This window comes from Thamnophis sirtalis, unplaced genomic scaffold (genome assembly GCF_051295495.1).
Source record: "Thamnophis sirtalis isolate CommonGarterSnake01/CBP01778 unplaced genomic scaffold, rThaSir2_p1.2 scaffold_14, whole genome shotgun sequence".
Taxonomy (NCBI): domain Eukaryota; kingdom Metazoa; phylum Chordata; class Lepidosauria; order Squamata; family Natricidae; genus Thamnophis; species Thamnophis sirtalis.
Genome location: NW_028261394.1, coordinates 22,850,651 through 22,873,963, shown reverse-complemented (window position 1 = coordinate 22,873,963; position 23,313 = coordinate 22,850,651). Strand labels below are relative to the sequence as shown.

The 23,313-nt window shown below is 43.7% G+C and overlaps 1 protein-coding gene across 1 annotated transcript in view; it reads left to right on the top strand.

The window, feature by feature from the left end:
• MSLN (mesothelin) overlaps positions 1-23,313 on the top strand; it is a 42,895-nt gene that overhangs the window by 8,480 nt on the left and 11,102 nt on the right. The window contains exons 5-11 of the mRNA XM_087729493.1: positions 4,661-4,751; positions 6,122-6,233; positions 7,501-7,694; positions 8,532-8,678; positions 9,568-9,698; positions 10,620-10,753; positions 17,894-17,988. Of these exons, the coding sequence (XP_087585619.1) occupies positions 4,661-4,751; positions 6,122-6,233; positions 7,501-7,694; positions 8,532-8,678; positions 9,568-9,698; positions 10,620-10,753; positions 17,894-17,988 (904 nt within the window). The remainder of the gene's footprint in view (positions 1-4,660; positions 4,752-6,121; positions 6,234-7,500; positions 7,695-8,531; positions 8,679-9,567; positions 9,699-10,619; positions 10,754-17,893; positions 17,989-23,313) is intronic.

The window sequence follows — 23,313 nt, the reverse complement described above, 5'->3', positions numbered from 1 at the left end:
TCGAACTTAAATCTCTTGAAGTATTGTACCCAGTTGACTTGCTTTGGAGACAGCTTCCTGGGGCTTTTTAAGGCTTCAAGATTTTTCTGATGAGTCCAGACCTCAAATGGCACTTCCCCACCCCCTCTAGGAAATGTCTCCAGATCAGTAGTGCCCAATGGACCGCATAGGCTTCTTTCTCCCAAATGGCCCACCTCCTTTCAGGGGCGGTGAGTTTTTTGGAGACATAAGCTCATGGCAAGAGTTCACCCTCTTTGTCTCTTTGCAACAGCATTGCTACTACAACCATATCACTGGCATCTGCCTGGATTATGAATTGCTGTTCTGGGTCGGGGTGTGGCAGAATGGACTCTTGGGCAAAGAGCTGTTTTAATTTCTCAAATGCTTTTTGACAGTCCATTGTCAACTCAATAGGCTGATTTGGCTTCAGCTTTGTCAGTGATGGGCCTGTTTTTAACAGTTCAGTCAGGGCAGAGTGACTTCTGCAAAAGCCAAGATGAATTGCCAATAGATGTTAGCAAAACCCAGAAAACTTTGTAGCTGTTTACAGGGGGGGGGGGGGGCTAGCTGTCTAGCACAGCTTTCACTTTCCCTGGGTTCATCTCTATTCCCTCACTGGAAATACGATACCCGAGGTAATCCAAAGAGGTTTTGTGGAATTCACACTTTGATAGTTCCGGATAGAGGTAGGCGAGAAGTTTTTCTAGGACTTACTGCACCAACTTTACATGTTATTCTAAGGCCTCCATAAAGATGAGAATATCATCAAGGTAAATGAGCACCCCATTCTAAAGGTACTCATGCAGCACCTCATTGATGAATTGCATGAAGACTGCAAGAGCCCCTTGAAAGCCAAACGGCATGACTTTGAACTGGAAACTACCAAGGGGGCAGATGAATGCCGTCTTCCATTCATCCTCCTCCCGGATTTGTATGTGGTAATACGCCTCTCTCAATTCCAGGTTGGTGAACACCTTGCCTTTGGCTAGGTGATTCAACATGCCCTTCATGAGGGGTAGGGGGAATGTGTTTTCTACGCAAACGGCGTTAATCCCCCGGAAGTCAATGCACAATCACACACACACACCTGCATCTTTCTTCTCTTTAAAGAGAATGGGGCAGCTACTTTAGACTTGGCTGATTGGCTAAAGCCCCACTCCAAATTGGCATCAATGTATTTCCTTAATTCTGCCATTTCTTTAGGGGTCATGGAGTACATCTTAGGCTTTGGTAGGTTTGCCTCTGGCACTAACTCTATCACACAATCGGTAGGTCAATGAGGTATAGTTGCAGTCTTCCTCACTAAAAACCCCTTCCAAGTCCTGGTATTCTTTTGGGATTTGCTGGATGCCTGGTGGTTTAGCTTCTGCTGCCAGGATGGCAGGCTCTAGACTGTCTGCCTTGGGGGACCCGATGGTCACTGGGTGGCTATCTGGCCTCACTGGGGATAGCAGGCCGATGCCTATGGTTACCTTTTGGTAGGCATCCTACCACTTTATGGTGGGTGCCCATTTGTCCAGCCCCAAAATGATCAATTCATTCATTTTTGGCACTATGATGAATCTGAGGAGTTCATGGTGGCGCTCTATCTGCAACATCACGAACTTGATGATTACCTTGGCCGGGGTTTCTCTGATTAGCATCAAATCAACTTGCTCAAAATTGATGGGCTATGGGTCTTGTGCGTATGCCCAGCTGTTCTACAATGGACATGCTAATTAGGCACTGAGTGCAGCCCATATCAACAAATTCCCCTTCTACCCCCGTCTTGGGCACAATAAGTTTAGCTTTGATGGCAAAGGGGCGGATGGCTGCACTTACCATCGGGTCATCTTCGCAGTTGTTTTCCTCCTCTGAGCCTGGAGAGTTTCACCATCTGGCAGTGTCTCCGTCTTCTCAAGCTGTGGAGAGGCTCCTTCCATTTGGTGGCCAAGGCAACTCTTTTCGGGTGGTTTTTGTGGGGCCCTCTTTGTTCCATTGGCAGGTTTCCACTGCTTGGGTTCACTGCTGTGGCAGTGGGGCAGGGCCAAGCATTCTGATGCTCTATGCCCATGTTGACCCCACCAATAGCACTTTATTGCTCCTGCCGATTTTGGGGGTATTGTTTGCTTTGTTTGAGTTTGGTGGCCCAGAGGTCTTCAGGTAGGCTTTTCAACCATAAGCGTTCGATGGGGGTGAAGTTTGTGGTCCAGAATAACTGTGGTAGTGTACCAATTCTGGGTATACTCCGGCACTCTAATGCTGCATGCTTTCTCAGTTCAGGATCTAGGGCATCTTTGAGCATGTGCACAAGGAATGGTTTTGGACAGCCCCATAGCTTTCCAGCTGCTCTTCTAAACTCCCAAACTAATTCCTTCATGGGACAGACAGTCTGCCACAACCCTTGAATGTGCTCTTCTGCTTCCACATGTTGGGTCACATTATTGAATCGGATCTGCATCAGTTGAATAAATCCGTCAGTGTCTTCTAATTCAGGAGCTGCCTCATCATGCAGCTCTGCTACCCATTTGGAAGCCTCCCCCTCGTTGATCCCCTCTGTTATGGCCTAAACCAGCTCTTGGTTGGAAGGGTATTGATCTCCAAATCGATCAATTGATCAATGTGTGCTCAGACTCAATTTAGAAAGTAGGCTAACTTTCCAGGGGTCCCATCAAATGTCACCCAAAATTAGGGAGACACGGGAGCCGGTGGGGCTGGCGCCTGGATTTGTGTGGGCACTTGAGGTCCCCCCCCCTTGCAGCACTAGTCCTGGCAGCTGCTGTCGGGTAGGAATCTGCTGGGGCATTGCAGCTTGGGACTGCCCCTGTGGTTGTGGTTGGACTGGAACCGCTTGAGGCATCACTACATGGGGTTGAAATACCCCAAACGTTTGCATCGGTGCCATCTGCTGAGGGGAGGCTGGCGTCTACTGGTACTGCACCCATCCATGGTCTGGGAAGAAAGCCCACCCCATTAGGGCTTGACTCATTGGCTGCAACCCAAACACCAATGGCTAGTTAGGGGTCAGATCCCCCCAAATGCTTTGCTGCTGGCTGGGTAGACTACCTCAGCCCAGGTGCTGTGTCATCTGTGCTCCAGGATGAAGGGGGGCTGCCGTTGGTGTTGTTCCAGCAGCAAGATTGTGGGCTGACCCGCTTTTCACAGTATGGAAAGAGCATGAATCCCCACTCCAAGGTATTGTGGAGTCTCGACCCAGGAAGGTGAACTTTGGCTGGGCCAGGGTATACTTGAATGGCTCAGAGCTAAGGAAAGGGTTGGTTCCACTCACGTTAAGCTGTCCAAATTGGTCTGGAAGGCTGTCCAGCAAGGGACTGCGGGATGGTGGTAGGAATCCCCAATCTTCGGAATGCCCTGTCAGCATCTGCTTTAGTCCCCTACACTCATGGGTCAAAGCCAATCCCGCACCCATATGTGGCTCCAACAGCAACTCCTTAGGGGAAGTGAATCCCACAGCTTCATCTTGCAGAGTTCTGTCATCTACTGCTCCCTCCATGGGCTTCTTCTCTTCCTCCATCTTCCCTGAGTCTTTACACCACCCAGTTTCGGGTTGGTGCTGGGGCTCAGGACCCCAGACAGCGCCCCAAAATTCGAGGTAGCTGATGAAGTATTTTAATACTTGTGCTAGATTCAGGTTAATGTCAGCTTTCCAAATAGCATCCAAAATTAAATCAGAGTCCAAGGCAATGTATTGCCCAGAGTTACAATTTATTAAGAGAGCCATGTCGTTACATCTGGGAAAATCCAAATCTGAAAGATTCCCAGTTTTCCCCACCCAGTTGAAAGTTTAAGATCTTGCCCCCACACCCACAAGTCCATCACATGGTGACAACTTCCACACATCCAGTTCCAGTCAGGTGCAGAGGTGCAGAGACAAAGGATGACCTTGGCTTTTTAGAAAGAATTTTGTTATGGCTACATCTAACTCCATATAATCCCCCCTCCCATTTTCCCACAATAGAAAATGCCTAGTAGAATAATAGAAAGTGTGGCAGGCCTCAGATCCAAAAGAAAAGATGGCTGCAGGCCTGACAACTTCTAGCTAAGAAAGAAAACTATGGGATAGAGTATAGTATCACTGGATGGATTCATAATTGGCTGATCAACTCCATTCCCTAGCCACATCTACATGGAGGAAAGCATGGTTTCTCTTGGGCCCAGTAATCTTCAACGTCTAAAAATTATCTAGATGAGGAGATAGAAAGGGATTCATCAAATTTGCAAATGACATGAAGCTGGGAGAAATTGCTAACATTTTTGAAAGATAGGCTCAAGATTCAGAAGGATTTTGACAGACTTTAGCATTGGGTCCTGTCTAACAGGATGCAGTTCAGCAGTGAGTATTCTATGTTTGATTGCCTCCTACCTAAGACTGAGAGAAAGTGACTGGTCCAAAGTCACCCAGCTGACTTTGGGCTCAAGGCAGTACTAGAACTCCCACACTCCAGTTTCTAGCTTGATACGTCACTACTGTTATACACCAAACTGGCTTTTGTTTTGGTATTGCACAAATTCAGCCTGCTTAGTCAGAATATGATTCAATATTCTTGGCAAGCCCAATCTGGGTGCATTTTATAATCGTGTTAGATATGCTTGAGGAATACTACCGAATGAACTTGCTGTTACAGTCAGAAGTGGCTTGTTGACATCATTTTTCTCCTAGGCCTCCTTCTACATGGACACCTTCTGTTTTGGATCAACTGAGGCAACTGATTCTAATCCTGGATCCCAGTATTCTGCAAAGTATTCCTAAGGTACATTAGAAAAAAACCAAACAGAAAAAAGATTGCTTTTCTACCAGGAGAAAGGAAGTCAAAAAACCCAAATGAGCTTGGAGGTAGAATCAATATGATTCAGATATCCATGACTGAGCTACAAAGCTGCTCATCTTTTGAATCTGAATCATTTCCAATTGCACCATTTTCAATAGAAATCTGTGAATGTCAACTTCAAGGCAGTCTTTTGTCACAGGCTAGAAACTGGTAAACTAGCAATCTCAGAATTAATGGTATTAAAATTAGAATTAAAATTATTTTAATTAATTTAAATTGTAATTAAAAATTTAAACTCTGCAACATAGGGGACCAAACAAGTTCCTGATCAATCTAACTGACAATTTCGTTATTCAAAAGGAAGAGGACTGAAGTAGGACAGCTATATTGGGCCTAAGACTTACTAACAGAAAAGAAATGATAGAGGGGATTGAAGTTGCAGGAACTTTGGGGGAGAATGACCATGTCACATTTGAATTCAATATACTGCAGACACAAGCAACAAACCATAATCAAACTAGCGTCTTACCCTTTAAAAGATCAGATTTTGAGAAACTTAGAGATAGCTTGGCAAGGATTCCATGAGTGAAAATCCTAAAGGGAAAAACAACTCAAGAGGCTTGGAAAACTCTGAAAATTATGATTATAAAAGCTCAGTCCAGCACAATACCACTGAAAAAGAAAAGTAAGAAATCCAAGAAGTAACCCACATGGTTGCACAAAGAACTCTCTCTCGTTTGTCTGAAATGGCATAGGACCCATTTCTGCTTAAGCTTAGAGTTGGACTAGATGATCTCCAAGATCAATTCCAGTTCTGAAAAAAGATTTCTCCAAATGTTCATCAGTAATTGCTGTAAGATGTCAAGTCTCCTGTAGTTTTTTGTCAACCTGTAATTTCTCCTGGCTGCCTTTAACAGAAAAATAACAAAGTAAAAATAATCTTCATATTAATGATAAACTTTCAAAACATTCCATCCAGTTAAGTTCTAAAGTTAAGCTAGAAATCTGTAGATCATGGGCTAAAGAAAAAAAATGGAATCATATTGTTCTGTATCCAATTGTAATCCAATATTAAGTGAAGCAAAATTTTCAGATCCATAAATTGTGAACAACTTGGATTTTGATGCAGCTAATTCTCTATTTTAGGACATAGAAATACCAGTTGTTGAAATGCAGGTACCTTGGCTGATGGAAAATGCATCCCTTCCTTTATTCCAGGAATTCAATTCCAAAAGTCACCCAAGGTGCACTTGACAATGGGAGCAAAATCCTGTCTCTGTTTATCAAAATTAGTATGGGATTTCTCAAACTATGCACTTTCCATCATCTGGTGTTCTTCTTTCTTTCTGCAGAATGTTTTAATGCCTTGGTTACAAAACTCCAATCTCCATTCTGATCTGTCAAAAAATCAGGTGGGACGTATTAGGGAAAGCCTTAAATCCTTCAGGACAAAGCGAGAGATTGGTATGTAAAATGTGAAGTTGCTTCCTAATAGGGTGTCAGAACTGGTTCTCATACAGCAACAGCAGATTGTGGGCAGAAGGTAGAAGGCATCTGGGAGGGGCAGATGAGATGAAAAAACAAGACGGCAGCCGTGGCTGTGTGCTTGAAGCCACACTCTTTTCCTGTGAAGGGTGGGGCTTCAGTCATGTGGTCCTGACATTTTTAACTTTCCTGTGAATCCCCCTGAAATGCACTCATTTTCATAGTGTGAGGAATTCTTTTTGATTTATTTGTTTGTTTGTTTTGAATAGTATGGTGGCCTACAGATGGAGCTCTCACCTTGCAATTAGTAGGCTGTAAGTTCGATCCTAGGTAGTGGCAGATATTTCTCTCTCCGGGCGCAAAGAGAAAATATCTGCTGCAAACTCCACATAGGCATCAGGAAGGGCATCCAACCAGTAAACATTCAGTCACCGCAACTCCATCCCGATAGAAAGAATTGTAGGTGTTAAAAGGAAAAAAAGTATTTATTTGTTTGTATCCTGCCAGTAAATGCTCAGCTCCATCCAGTCACCCAGACTCTACCCTGAATTAAGGATTGCAGGGTTGTAAAAAGGAAGTTTTTAAATTGTATCCCGCCGTTATTATTTTTACAAATAACTCAAGATGGTAAACATATCCAGCACAGCTTCCTCCTCCTATTTTCCCCACAAGTCTGTGAGGTGGGTTGGGTGAGGGAGAGGGACTGACCCAAAATAACCCAACTGTTTTTTTTCATGGCTGAGGTAGGACTTGAACTCACAATCCCTGGCTTTCTAGCCTGATGCCTCAAAAACTAGATTATGGTTTCATGGACAGACTGCACACACTCCTCCATCTGAACTCCAGAACAGCATATTGCAATATGTTGGGTGAGAGAAATGGTGTGTGGGGTACCTTTCAAAATTAAATAAGGCTTCTAGTTTTTTTAAGCATACCTCACTCCAGATTCAAAATGAATGGAGTCCTACAGGATCGGGCGGCATATAAATGCTATTAAACTTCTAAACTTCTAAAATGGACTTCTCAGTTCATCCTATTAGCATTCTCCCCTTTTAACTCCATTTTTGGGAAGATTTCTAATTTGGGTTTTCTTTTCTACTGATTCTTTTTTAATAAATATAAATGATAAATAGAAACATTTGCCAAGATGTTTAGAAAAACATGCAGGTTTTCCTTCTTCTATTCACACAATCTGGAGAGACCTAAACATTCTGTAACCGTGGTTAACTCATGAGTTTTCTCTTAGCAGAGTGCCCAAAGGATAAAGTCATCCCGGAGGAGATACTAAACGAGGACCAGATTGATGAACTTCTATTTTATTCTCCTATGGATTTGAAATTGTGCTTGACTAAGAAAATCCTAGTGAACAATCTTAATGTGTTTTCAGAAAACGCTTTCACATATGAACAACTGCAAGCAGTCAAGGACAAACTGGATGAGGTAATAAACATGTCATTTTTTTAAAAAAAATAGTACAGTTAACTATTTATTCTTCATCTATTTATTGTTAAGATTTAAAAACTTAAACAATGTGACTCAAAGAAAAAATATATAAGTAAAAAAATCCATATATAAATACAAAATATAAATATAAAATGGTGACTCATACAACCAGAAGGGTCCAATTGGTCCCTCATGAAGCCAGATCTCCAAGGTTTTCCTAAAAGAAGTAGAGTTGGACCTGCCATATATGGGGAGTAGTTTAAAGAAAAGGTCCGATAAGATGACAACATTTAAAAGAAGAAAAATCGGGGGGGCAGGTTGGGGGGGGGGTTGGGGGAGGGGAGGAGGGAAGTAAATATTTGTAAAAGTTTGTTTTTCAAAATTCTCATTAAAAAAGATTTACCTCAGTCTCCAGGACAAAAGGGCTGTGTTAATACCCATTCATGACTACTCCCACACCACCTTCGAGACATGCAGTTCAGGTAAGACCAACTGACACTCTCTCTCTCAGAGCCAGCTCTGCCTCTCATTCCTGCAACCCCTGATGATTGCCAGAAGACCTATGGTGCTTAGCGGGTCAGAAAAATGTCGATAGCAATCACAAATGTGATTGAAATCCCAACCTTTTTATATATGTCACAACACATTCTAAAAGGACCAGGGCTTCCAATAAGCAGTTACCAAATTTTATGCCCATCCCATAAATATCCTGAAGACTATTAGAAATCCTTCTGCAGAAACTTCTTCATGAGGCCACACCAGAATCAGCTCCTGGATAAATGTGTGCATCGAAGAGGTGATACCAATTATTACATAATTATTTGCTCCTTGCAGATATTTCCTAAAGGATATCCTCCTGCTGTATTCAGTAACCTTGGACTCATTGGAAACCTAATAGATGAAAAGAACATCAAGGAATGGACTATCAATTCAACAATCACAGTTCGTGCTTTATTGAATTCTGTGTCCAGTGATAAGCTGGTAATTATGAAGATAATATGGGATTTTTAATATAAACATTATCACGCACCCAGTATATCTAGGTCTTTTTCTTCTTTACTTCTAAATCTAGTGCTTATAAACAACCGTCATTTTCTTTAAAGAGAAATAGATTATAAGTTCCTGGCCATTTTTCTCTCCTTGTTTACATACATTGTGAGTGTGCCAGTGCTGGGTTCCTACCGGTTCGGACCGGTTCAGCTGAACCGGTAGTGGTTTGGTGGCCTGGGTGGCTGGAATCGGCAGCGACCCAGGCCTGCCGTGCTCCTGAGATTGTTCACTTGCTTGTTTTTTATTACACTGCGCAAACGCAAACGAGCGAACTGTCAGTAGCGACTGCCAGAGCCCACCCCGGAGTGTGCTATATTCTTGTTATTTTACTTTAAGTGTCCTAGAATTTTCTAAGCTATGGACTGTCCTTCTTTTATTGTGCTGAGTTTCAGAGGCAAAGGATTCCAGGCATTGCAATTCATAGAAGTGTAGGTTAGAAAGAATCACAAGGTTCATCATGGAGGATATTGGACTGATCTTTGTGGTTGCTATATGATTATAATACCCAGAACTCAGCAAGCACACACACACACACGTACACGCACATACACACACACACACACGCACGCACACACACACACACACACACTCTTGCTATTTCAACCTACTTGTGCAGTTGAAAAGAGCAATCCATCCAGATGTATGAGGCCAACTTGCCACTTTTCAGGTCTGTTGGGACTGTAATTTCCAGCATTCTGGTGTATCCCCAAATTCTAGAAGTGGCTGTTTTAGTACATTTGGAATACATTTAACTTGGGAAAACTAAAGCAACATAAGATTGTAGGTGGCTTGCTTCCAACTCTGGAATTATTTGTTTTAGAGAATTGCAGTTATTCAGCGTTACACTGAATCAGGAGCACAAATTGATAGTGATTTTCTGGATGTGCTTGGGCCATACGTCTGTCTCCTGAATGAGGACCAGCTCAGCATGATAACTGAAAGGATCATTAAGTGAGTGAATTCTTTCAACATCTATTTATATATCTATTTCTTTGTATCATACCTTTATTAGGTGGGTTGGGAGGGGTGAGGTGAGGTGTCTTGAGAGAAAGTGACTAGTCCAATGTCACCCAGTTGGCTGTAAAGCACTGTGGAGCAATATGTGTGTGTGTGTGTGTGTGTGTGTGTGTGTGTGTTGTTTTTTTATTTTTTTTATTTGTGCTGATAAATAATTTATTTATTTATCAGCACAAATAAAAAAAGCACAAATATAACAAAGGCAACAGTAAAAACAGTAAAAATATTGGGTTTCTGTCGTGATAGACTCTTGTGATGAGCCGATTGACAGATGATGGAAGCAGTTAGCTTCCTCCCATAATTGGGGCTTACCAGGGGTTGTAAAAAATCATATATATATAAGATTTATCCGTTATCAGCGAAAAAATCTAATAGATACCTTCCACCCTGGCTTCGCTGATAACGGATAAGAGCCTGTGGCCTAATGGCTAAGATCTCTGCCTAGTATACCTAGTGTGCAATATAGCCCAGGTTCAAATCCCAGTAAGGGTATGGCTAGCTGATGAGAGCTAAATAGCTTGAAATAGATCTATACTAGTCTCCCTTTATTTATTTATCAGCACAAATTAAAAAAACATATATGTGTGTGTGTGTGTGTGTGTGTGTGTGTGTGTGTGTGTGTGTGTGTGTGTGTTATTGCTATATCTTCTTGATGTGGCCACAGCTATATGGATGAAGAAGAGCCCATCCCAAAGAAAATCAAAAATAAGCTGAATATCTGATGTTGCTCCTTTCAGCTAGTTCTTCCGGTCAGCAGCTTAGGTATTACTAAAACCACTATTTTTTAAAATCTTGTGGAGAAGTGAAATTGAGGCAAGATCCCTTCCTTTTTCTTACCTTGCCTTTTCTTGGCAGGATGGCCACTCTTCTTGACCCATCCAATTGCTCCTCAGCCATCAAGGATCATCTCTATCCAAAAGCCAAGCGGGCTTTTTCAGATCGTCACTATGAATACAGTGAATATTATAAACGGATCAGGCCATTTCTGGGTAAGCAGAAATATTGATAGAGGAAACACTAGTTGTGGTTTAGAGCTTGTTGAATAACAATTTGAAATCAAGACTTGAATTGCCTTTAAACTGCATCTATACAAACAATATAGTCCCTAGATTGGGGAGGGAGTGTGTACAAAAACATTGGATGGATGGATGGATGGATGGATGGATGGATGGATGGATGGATGGATGGGTGGGTGGATCTTTCCAGTAAGGCCATGTTTAGTTCAATATGACTCATACAATAGAGTAGGCTAGGCTAAAACTGTGCCAAGTAATTTGTGGTCACAACGTTTTCTGTCCTTATAAATTGGATGAACTGAGTAATTAGATTAAGTCATGACTTGGTTTTTTATTTGGATATTGCATGCTCCTTGAACATAGCAACAGGCTCAGAGTTGTGCATGCTATATGAATTACATCTAATTGAAATATTATCATATTTTTCAGGGTATAAGATGCACCTTTTTCCCCCAAAAAAGAAGCTGAAAATCTGGGTGCCTCTTAAACACTGAATACAGCATTTTATGCCTCGCAAAACCCCGCCCCCTCACAAAATGACCATGAAGAGCAGGGGTGGGTTGCTCCCTCTTCGCACCAGTTCGCCAGAAGGGTTTGGTGAAATTCAGCATACGTTTTAGAACCCCTTCAACTAGTGGGACAGTACCGGAACACTCCCTCCCCCCTCCCCCCTCGCTCGCTCCCCCCCCGCCCATCTGGTCGCTGCTCGGCACTCGCTCGTTTGTCCCACCCATTCCATTGGCACTCGCTCGCTCGTTCCCCCGCCCGTCCGCACCAAGCTTGCCCCCAGTCACCACTCACTGATTGACTGGCTCACCAATCGCTCCGCCTCTGATATCTGCTTTCGTTCTCTGCTGCCCGAATGAGTGAATGAGGCAGGCAGAGAATGAAAGGAGATAGCGTAGATGAAGTAAATAAGCCTTCAGCTTCCTTCTTTCACACGTTCGGGCAATGAGGGGATGGGGCTTTCTCGCATGCCTTTGGAGAAAGAAAGAAGGTGTGAGAAAAATCCCACCCTCCCTGCCCAAACGTGTGAATGAAGGAGGCTGCAGACTCCTTTGCCCTCTGCTATGATATCTCCTTTCGTTCTCCGTCTTCCTCATTCACTCGTTCGGGCAGCAGAGAACGAAAGGAGATATCATAGCTGAAGGCAAAGGAGTCTGCAGCCTCCTTCATTTACACGTTCGGGCAGTGGGGGGGGGGAATTTCTCGCACACCTTCTTTCTTTCTCTGAAGGTGTGTGGGAAAGCCCCCACCCCACCCTCCCCATTGCCTGAACATATGTAAATGAAGGAGACGGCAGGCATCTCACTATTAGGAAGTTTTTCCTTAATTTCCACCCATTGTTTCTTGTCCTGTTATCTGGTGCTTTGAAAAATAGATTGACTCCTTCCTCTTTGTGGCAACCTCTCAAATACTGGAATACTGCTAACAGAGAAATTGCTCTGCAAATTCATATTTCAATTTTTAGTTCTTTGTTTACTGTATGATTGGCGTGTTCTTACATTTGCTATTGAAATATTTTAGTGTGTGTTTTAAGTAATTAAATTATAAAAAAAATTAAAAATTGGAAAAGAACATCCCCTCACACCCAAATGCAAAACAGTTTCAACTGGCACAGAGCAGAACATATATGTGTAGAGTAGACCTAGAAGCATATAAGGGAACATGGAGGTAATCTAGTCCAACCCCTTCCCAAGGCAGGAGTCCTTCCTTCTGTTTCAGTGGCAGACATGAGGGAAATGGTGTGCGTGTGTGTGAGAAAAAGAGAGAGAGAGAGAAAGAATGAGAAAGAGAAAGAAAGAAAGTTGGAGAGAGAGAAGTAAGAAAGAAGGAAGGAGGGAGGGAAGGGTGAAAGAAAGTGGGAGAGATACACACAAAAAAGGAAGGAAGGAATGGAGGGAGGGAGAGGGAGAGAAAAAAGAGAGAGACAAAAAGAGAAAGAGAAAGAGAGAGAAAGAAAAGAAAGAGAAAGAAGGAAAAAGAAAGAGAACTTATGACCATAATTGAGCCCAAAAAATTGGTTGCTAAGCAAGAACATTGTTAAGTGAGTTTCACCACATTTTCCAAGTTGGCCATGCCCACTCGGTCACATGACCAGCAAGCCACTCCCATCCAGTCACATGACCAGCAAGCCACTCCCACAAAACAAGCCACATCTACAGAAGAGGTTCTAAAAAAATTTGAAACCCACTACTGATGCAGAACCTGTTTGAGGCTTTCAGAGAGCTCCTGGGAACTGGGGAAGGCAGAAATGAGTGGAAAACGAGCCACCTTTGGCTCAATTTCCTCCCCACCCACACCCCCTATAAGCCTCCTAAAGGCTATGCATGCAATTTTTTTACACAAAATGGGCCCGTTTTCATGGAAATTGGGCCATTTTTTGCTCGTTTTTGGGGGGGGCACCCCTCCAGGAACACTCTGCAAGCCCCCTAAAGGCTATTCATATCTTTGGGGTGGGGGAAACGGGCCCATTTTCACAAAAAATGGGCCGTTTTGGGGAGGTTTGCAGAGTGCAAAAAAAACCCTTTTTTAATTTGCCTCTTCAAAACCTCATAGTCTTATACTCCAGTGTGTCTTACACTCCCAAAAATATGTTATTTCTTTGTTACATTTTTATTTATTTGTTAAATTCATTTGCTACCTATCTTGCTGTGTGGCTATTCTAGGTGGTTTACAACATAAAAAGGAAGAAATGAAGAGAGTGCCAACAGAACAAAAGAACCATAAAAAGATGGATGGAAAACAGAGGACAAGTGGGGGGAGGGAACGTATGTCAGGGGGGGGGGTGTTAGACGATCTTCTGCAGGGCTGGGCAAAGGAGTTTGTTTAGCACCTGATGGACAAAGTCACTTGGATCCATTCTTAGTTGGATCCCATGCATGGAGATGGTCTATGTGAGATGCTCAGGGAGGGTTTTTGCCCACTTCTCTAGAAACAGTTTGGTCCTGTTGGCCTTGTGAAGTGGACTGCACCACCACCTGTCAGTTATTTCCTTGTCCCTCCTGGATGGTGGCTAGTGGTTGGGTCCAGGCACTGATTAATATGTCACTGGAGGGGACATTTCCAGATGTTTTTAAGGAAGTCCTAGTGGATGATCAGTTAAATATGAGCAACAGTGTGTGGCAGCAGGCAAAAAAGCTAATACAATCCTTGCTTGAATAATAGAGGCATAGAATCAAAACCACCAATTTATAAAGCCTTAGTAAGGCCACACCTGGAATACTGCATCCAGTTTTGGATTACACATTACAAAAAAGATGTTGAGTCTTTGGAAAAAGTACAAAGAAGAGGAATTAAGATGTTAGAGGGCCTGGAGACAAAAACATATGAAGAACGGTTGCAGGATTTGGGTTTGGTTAAAAGAAGGTCTAGAGAGGTTAGCAGTATTCCAGTATTTGAGAGGTTGCCACAAAGAGAAAGGAGTCAACTTATTTTTCAAAGCACCAGATGGCAAGACAAGAAACAATGGATGGAAACTAAGGAAAAACTTTGTAATAGTGAGGGCAATTAATGTGGAACAGCTTTGCTTCAGAAGTTATGGGAACTTCATCACTGGAAGTTTTTAGGAAGAGACGACACAGTCACGTGAAATGGTCTAGAGTCTCCTGCTTGAGCAGGGTGTTTGACTAGAATAGGGTTCTCCAACCTTTTGGACCACAGGGACCACCACATTCATAATTTTAAATCCCACAGCCAACTGGAGCAGGGAGGCTCAGCCGCATTTTGGGCCTACCTGTCTGCTTCTGCAAGGCCTCTGGGTGGGAGGCCTCAGAGAAAGCACCTGGTCCAGGCACACAGCCTGGAAACTTCTTTTGTGTTCCTTCTCTCAAGAAGCTTGTTCAACCTGAGTGAAGGAAAACGAAGAGGGGCAGACTGATTGTGGCTTGCTGACATTGGTGGGAAAGTCGGTCCCATATTCCAGAGCTGTAGTAGTCACAGGCCAGTGCACCAGGGTGGAAGAGCTGCTCCGGGATGACCAAAGGGCCAGTCCTGTGACTATTACAGCTCTGGAATATGGGACCGGCCCGTGGGGTGGCACATGCAATGTGCAACTTTGCAGGTGGTACAACATGCAAAAAGGAATTCAGCCCTTGCCAAAATGAGGTAATGGTGTTGTTGCAGTGGGGGGAGCAGCCCAAGTGGGCCGAAGTGGCAGTGGTGATGGCTGGAAGGTGCAGGAGTGAAGGGCTACTTGCATTTGCATGGCATCAGCATTCTGCCTTCACTGCAGTATATTTGTGCCAGCTGGTGGCATCAAGTAGCCATCATTTCCTACTGCTTGGGACTCGGGGCAGTAAACCACATCCAGGAAGCACTACAGCAGAGAGAAGCAGCCGGAGTCAACCCTAGCTTTGATGTCCATTGTGGATGCGAGATCATCCCCCTGCAAACTCTCGTCCCTTGAGTAGCCCGGCTGAAGTTTCCCACACCACTTCAGTGAGCGCTCCTCAAGAGACGAGAGTTTGTAGGAGGCCGATCTAGTGTCCGGGATGGCTACAAGAAAAATGTTCATTCTCAGCCATATTTGATATTTCTAGCTGCAATGAACAGCAGAGCTAGGGTTGACCCCAGGCACTTCTCTCCGCTAACAGGCGGCCAAGCTAACTGCCTGAAGGACCCCATCCTTTCCCTTGGAGTCAAAACACTGAAGCACGAGCAGCACGGGAAACTTCGGCTGGGCTCCTCAAGAGAAATGCAAAGATTGCTCTGTGCACCAGTTGGTGACCACTGGACTAGAAGACCTCCAAGGTCCCTTCCAGTTCTATTCTGATTGATGTCTGGTGAGAGCAGCATGGGGGTAAGGCAACCATCCTCGCTCTCCTTGACTTCTCAGCGGCTTTCAATACCATCAACCATGATATTCTTTTGGGTTGGCTGTGGGGGCTGAGCAGCACAGTTCTGCATTGATTCAGCTCCTTTCTCCTTCTCAATGGCTAGCATTGACAGGAGAGGTGTAGCCCTCAGTTGTTATTTTGTGGTTGCCACTGGGCTTAATCCTTTACTTCTTTTCAACATCTATATGAAACTGCTGGGCAAGATCATTCAACACCATGGGTTGAGCTATTTGCAGTTTGCTGATGACACCCAACTCTATATTTCCGCTCTTGGTGACCCAGGGGATGCTGTGGTTGCCCTCCTGCTGAGCCTGGAGGCTGTGGGGGCCTGGATGGGGGACCACAGGTTTTGACTGAACTCTGATTAGACTGAATGGCTTTGGGTGGACGAGGTTCCAGCATCTGGGATTTTGTCATCTTTGACTCTGAAATGGGCTGGTATGGCTCCAGAAAGATCCAGTTCACAACTTGGGAGTTCTCCTGGACTTGTAACTCCTGCTCAGGGAGCAAGTGGCAGCCATGGCTAGGAGAGCTTTTGCACAACTTCATGTTGTGCAGCCTTTCCTGGATCAGGATTCATTGCACTCAGTCATTCAGTCTGTGGTCATCTCATGGTTGAACTATGGTACTCTACATGAGCCTACCCTTGAAGAGCATTTGGAAGCTATTTGCTCTCACAACCTCTAGGGAAGTTGGGATGGGCCATCAGTCTCCATTCAAACACATCCACCTGGGCACCAATGCCAAATTGGCCATGCCAGTTCTCCAGGGTTTCCGTGCTTTCCCACCCCCTCCAGTTATGAACATAGCTTCTTCCCAGTTTTTCTTTTGCTCACCATCAGAAAAATGGTTGCCCAATCCCCATGATAGATAACTCTTCCAGGTAGATTGTTATTGCAGTTCTGGCTTAATGTTAAACCTGCTCCGACTTGGTCCCTTAGCTAAGAAAGACCCTCAACTCCATTTGTAGTGAAAGGTATACTTTTACTAAAAGTCAGGTGGATTACAATGTAGCAAAGCCAGAACTGAAGTTCACATGCCAAAATTTCGGGTTAACTTTTCCCATCTGGTTCCTCTCCTCTCAAGATTCCTTATTGTCCAATTACATTTGAATAAATTGTTTTGGGAACAGTCTCTTCAACGGCTGGCTGGTAAGCCATTGCATTCCTTTCCCAAGCTCTGACCTTCTGTCTCTGGAAGATACGATAAGCTGGTAGATTTCCCCCCTCCTCATCCCACTCCTCTCTCCACAGTTCATGGTAGACAGACAACTTGCAAATGCAAAGCTCAAGCCTAAGATGGCAACTCTGACAAATCTGTTTGCACAAATGAAGTGTACATTTGCAAATCAGAAAGTACTTTTGACATGACAATAAGTGGAACTATTTTGCCTCAAAGACAATTTTATAAGTCCAAGAAATCTGTCCATTTCAATGCCTATATGGAGTATATAGTATCAATTCAGTGTTTCTATCTACTATACATTGTATATTCCTCTTAATACAATATATGAACTGAAGCATGGACTTTTTCTGCCAAATGTTTACATTTTGAATAGAAATAATTTCCTCAAATGCAATACATGATTATATGTTAATTTTATGAGTATAGATATAAGCTTTTCTTCAGTATCCTGAGGTACTCTGATGCAGGCAAATACAAGGCTAAATTTGGAATGGGAACATGAATTGTGTTGCCATAGGTTAATTGAGTTTGTTTATTTGTTTGGAAAAGATACAAGTATTGTAAGTCTAATTTGCATAGAGAATGTAAACAGATGAATTTCTACTCCATTTTAAAACTATATTGTTATATTTCACGTTATGTTTCCTCTTGTCCCATCATTTCTTTCATCTTTTTCCTGGCAAAACTTCTGTTAAGGTGGCAAAGATTGAACTATTGCAAAATCTATTTTTGATGGGTAGATTTAAGGGCTCTTGTCTCTCTATTCCCACCACCATCATTTCACATGGATTGGAAATTTACATTTTATGACCAACACTACTTAAAGGAGCGTTTCCGTGACTTATGTCATATGAAACACTCCTTTAAGTAAAGTTAGTCATAAAATGTAAATTGAAGTACCCTGCAACTAGCCCCAAGATACAGCTCTGAAACCTGAAAGCTCACCGTGTATATTGGTTTGAAACAATTTAGAAAATGTGCAGCTATTAATAAAACGTGTTGAAACTATTTCAAGAAAAAAAATCCCGTTGCTCTTTCATTTGAGAAGACCAGTAAAGAATATCAGCTAAATTCTTCTCCTTGCTTGCAGGAGGTGCTCCAGGTGAAGATCTCAGGGCACTTAGCAAAAACGATGTCAACATGGATATTCAAACTTTTTTGGGCCTGAAAAGCAGCTCTCTAATGGTGAGTGGAGTTTAAAGTAAAAGGTGGCTGAAGTCAGTTTTCCCCAGCCATTCTGGCAGGGTAATTTTAGGAGCTTCTCCAAGAATCCTGAAGACAAACAATTTGGATGGGGGGAAATGCTGATGAAAGTTAAAAGAATGTATGGGGGGAACAAGTCAATACCACATTTCTCAGGTTTTGAAGTTTTGTTCAGATTTCAAAGCTTCCATGTTGGATATTTTGAATTTTAAAATATTTAAGATTTTAAAATTTTTAGTGTTTCAAAAAATCACCTTCCAAGCTCTAATCAGCCAAGTCAACATTCTAATCAATGTTGGTACGTGACCCGTCAAAAGTGCGGACGGCAAAAGCGCGATCGACAAAATCGCGCCTTTGACGTCATCACAGCGCGACGAAAAAGATCGAAAAATTCAAATAAAAATTAATAAAAATTAAATTAAAGCAAGCCGATTCACATAAAGGTAAGGGTTAGGGTTAGGGTTAGGGTTAGGGTTAGGTTAAGGGTTAGGGTTAGCTTTAGAGCGTTAGCGTTAGCGTTAGGGTTAGGATAAGGGTTAGCGTTACGTTTTTCGTTACTTTAACGGTTAGGTTTAGGGTTAGGTTTAGGGTTAGGTTAAGAGTTAGGTTTAGGGTTAGGTTTAGGGTTAGGTTTGGGGGGGTTAGGGGAAGGTTTTAGCTTTATTTTTACATTTTTTCGATCTTTTTCGTCGCGCTGTGATGACGTCACAGCGCGCTTTTGTCGAGCGCGATTTTGTCCTATGCGCTTTTGTGGTGGAACCATGTTGGTAGTCCACTTATGACCACAATTTGAGCCCAAAATTTCTGTTATTAAGTGAGACATTTGTTAAGTGAGTTTTGTTCCATCTTACTACATTTCTTGCCATAGTTAAGTGAAACACTGCAGTTTGTTAAATTAGTGATATGATTATTATTATTATTTTATTATTATTACTTAATGGATTTATAGGCCGCCCAATCCCGGAGGACTCCGGGAGGCTTACAAAACAAAAGAAAGTAATTAGTGAAAAAAGAAAAGAAAAACAATATAAAACATCACCATGCACCCAATCTGATCGGGGCTGGACCTCAGTAATGAGGTCAACAGCCCCAGGCCTGCCGGAATAGCCAGGTTTTAACGGCTTTTCGGAAGGCCATGAGAGTGGGTAAGGTCCGGATCTCCAGAGGTAGTTCATTCCATAGGGTTGGAGCGGCCACAGAGAAGGCCCTCCTCCGGGGAGCCGCCAGCTGACACTGCCTGGCTGACGGCACCTGAAGGAGGCCCACCCTGTCCGATCTCACCGGCCGTTGGGAGGTATGCGGCAGTTGGCGGTCTCGCAGGTATCCTGGTCCTAAGCCATGTAGAACTTTAAAGGTAATGACCAGCACCTTGAATTGTGATCGGAGACCAATAGGAAGCTAGTGCAGCTCGCGGAGGATAGGTGTAATGTGGGTGTATCTTGGTACACCCAATATCGCTCGCGCTGCTGCATTCTGAACTAATTGTAGTCTCCGAACGCTTTTCAGGAGCAGCCCCATGTAGAGCGCATTACAGTCGTCTAGTCTTGAGGTGACGAGGACGTGAGTGATTAAGGCTTCCCCATTGATTTGGCTTGTCAGGTTGCAAAGCTGATCACACGATCCTGGGACATTGCAACTCTCATAAATATGAATCAATTGACAAGCATATGAATTTTGATCATGTGACCATGGGAATGCTGTAATGGTCATAAGTATGAAAAATGGTCATAAGTCGTTTTTTCAGTTCTGTTGTAACTTTGAATGGTCACTAAATGAACTGTTGTAAGTCAAGAGCTACCTGTAGCATTTTTAGCAAGGTGAAGTGTATAGAATAGACCAGTGATGGCTAACCTTTTTGCCATCGTGCGCCAAAAGCGGGGAGAGTGCGGGGGGGCCTGCGTGTGCGTGCCCACACCCATAATTCTATGCGCCCTCCCCCAGCAATGTGCACAACGCCTACCTGCATGTGCGAGTGACACCCCCCCCCCGTGTGCATGCGTGCATGACCCCTCCTCCCCCCGCTTTTGGCACGGGACAGCACGGTGGACCCATTTTTTGCCCTCCCCAGGCTTTAGAGGCTTTCTAGGAGCTTGGGGAGCGTGAAAACAGCCTCCCCCCCCTCCCAGAGGCCCTCCAGAGGCCGGAAACAACTCAGACTTCTGGTTTGCATGCTGGACTGTTTTTTGCCCTCTCGAGGGTGAAAAGCAGCTGAAAATCAAGGCTGAAATCAGCTGGCCAGCACACGCATGTGCACCAGAGCAGACAGAGCAACACCTCGCGTGCCCTCAGAAATGGCTCCGTGTGCCACCTGTGGTTCATGTGCCATAGGTTCGCCATCACTGGAATAGACTATCATCCTTAGTTGCACATATCACATACTAATTGTAAGAATCAGTTATGGCAAATTATTGTCAGCATGCCACAAATTCAACCATAGGATGCTTCTATTCTAACCATGTTCACACTAGAATCTACATTGCTCTATATTCTAAGATATTTATCTCTATTCTAATCAATCAACTTGCTCAAGCAGAGCAGGAAGATATTTCATCTGGCTCTGTTAAGAAAGGACACTTTTGGCAAACGACAAAACTACAGTAATAATATAAATTATTCTCTGAGCAGAAATGCTTCAAAAATCTCACTTCAAGGACAGTATGCCCATAAAACCCAGAAAAGTGTGAGACTGATGGCATGTGTGTTGGAAATAAATCCTTACAAAAACTTGGATTGGTAAGAAAAGAATTTTATTAACAAAAATAAAAGGAAACAAAAAAGGCAGTTTGCAAAGTGCGGTGAGCTTGAGCAAGACTTCAACTGTAAGTTCTAGCCCAAAAACACACTCCTGAATTCAAAAGTAAGGGGTTTTATAACCGGTCCCTAACACGACGCCCCTTTCCCTCGCCTTTGGTCCCATTGGATAGGTCCTCAGGGGTTTCAACTAATCTGAGGCCCTATTAAGAATACATTAGCCCTCCCCCACCCTCCTGCCCTCATGCAGTTGCAGTTTTAATCCCCAGCTAACTCCAACAGTCATTATTTATTTTATTGTTGAATTTTAGCATTCCCTACATGTGTATCCTGTGATTACACACAGAATCAAACAGATGAAAACTTTACATAATGCTTTATTGTAAGACGCAGGTCCCCAAGAAAAGGCTGGGCAGGGCTAATTGCAGCCTCCAAGCCCTTCCACGTGGGCGCAGCCATCTCCAGAAATCTTGGGAGCTCAGTCTTTACAGCTGCCAAACAGCTGTTAAAGTTCATAATACAGTTCATACTCCCCTCTAAAGGATTTTGCATTTATTTGAATTATGAGCTGCTTCAGTGTGGATGTTCCGTTACTTGTCCCAGCTTCTGCCAACCTAGCAGTTTGAAAGCACATAAAAATGCAAGTAGAAAAATAGGGACCACCTTTGGTGGGAAGGGAACAGTGTTCTGTCCACCTTCGGCATTTAGTCATGCCGGCCACATGACCACAGAGACATCTTCGGACAGCGCTGGTTCTTCAGCTCTGAAAGGGAGATGAGCACCGCCCCCTAGAGTCAGGAACCAAAGGTAGTCCCTATTTTTCTACTTACATTTTTATGTGCTTTCGAATTGCTGCAAAAGCCAACAAGTAACGGGAGCTCACTCCGTTATGCGACACTAGGGATTCAAACCACCGAACTGCTGACCTTTCTGATTGACAAGCTCAGCGTCTGAGACACTACGTCCCTTATGGCATATAGGATTAAATAGAGTACAGGTGAAACTTGAAAAATTAGAATATCGTGCAAAAGTTCATTTATTTCAGTAATGCAACTTAAAAGGTGAAACTAATATGTGAGATAGACTCATTACATGCAAAGCAAGATATTTCAAGCTGTGATTTGTCATAATGATTATGGCTTACAGCTCATGAAAAACCCCAATCCACCCTCTCAGAAAATTAGAATATTGTGAAAAGGTGCAATATTCTAGGCTCAAAGTGTCCCACTCTAATCAGCTAATTAAGCCATAACACCTGCAAAGGGTTCCTGAGGCTTTAAATGATCTCTCAGTCTGCTTCAGTAGGGATCACAATCATGGGAAAGACTGTTCACCTAACAGTTGTGCAGAAAACCATCATTGACACCCTTCATAAGGAGGGAAAGCCTCAAAAGGTAATTGCAAAAGAAGTTGGATGTTCCCAAAGTGCTGTATCAAAGCACATTAATAGAAAGTTATATGGAAGGGAAAAGTGTGGAAGAAAAAGGTGAACAAGCAGCAGGGATGACCACAGCCTGGAGAGGATTGTCAGGAAAAGGCCATTCAAAAGTGTTGGGACTTTCACAAGGAGTGGACTGAGGCTGGAATCAGTGCATCAAGAGCTACCACACACAGACGGATCCTGGACATGGGCTTCAAATGTCGTATTCCTCTTGTCAAGCCACTCCTGAACAACAAACGTCAGAAGCGTCTTACCTGGCTGGGCTAAAGAAAAACAGACCTGGTCTGTTGCTCAGTGGTCCAAAGTCCTCTTTTCTGATGAGAGCAACTTTTGCGTCTCATTTGGAAACCAAGGACCCAGAGTACGGAGGATGAATGGAGAGGCACTCACTGCAAGATGCTTGAAGTCCAGTGTGAAGTTTCCAGTCTGTGTTGATTTGGGGAGCCATGTCATATGCTGGTGTTGGTCCACTGTACTTCATTGTGATCTCTAGGCTGGAATACTGCAATGTGCTCTACATGGGGCTGCCCTTGAAGAGCATCCGGCGACTTCAGCTAGTCCAAAATGCAGCCACGCGAGTGATTGTGGGCGCACCACGGTTCGCCCACATAACACCGATCCTCCGTGAGCTGCGCTGGCTACCTGTTGGTCTCCGGATGCACTTCAAGGTCCTTCTTACCATCTATAAAGCGCTCCATGGTAGTGGATCTGGCTGTTTGAGAGACCGCCTTCTGCCGATTACCTCCCTCCGTCCCATCAGATCGCATAGAGTAGGCCTCCTCCGAATTCCATCCGCCAGTCAGTGCCGACTGGCGACTACGCGGAGGAGAGCCTTCTCAGTTGCAGCTCCGACGCTATGGAACAATCTCCCTGTGGAGATCCGCACCCTCACCACCGTCCAGGCCTTCCGCACAGCCCTCAAGATCTGGCTATCCCGTCAGGCCTGGGGATAAGACTTTACTCTCGCCCCTCCCGAATGTTGAATGAATTTTGGGTTTTTTATTGCTAATTATTTTTATTCACATTTTCTTTTTGTGTCTTGTCCTGCACTCCCCTCCCCTATTATTGTAAGCCGCCCTGAGTCCCCTCAGGGAAAAGGGCGGCCTATAAATGCT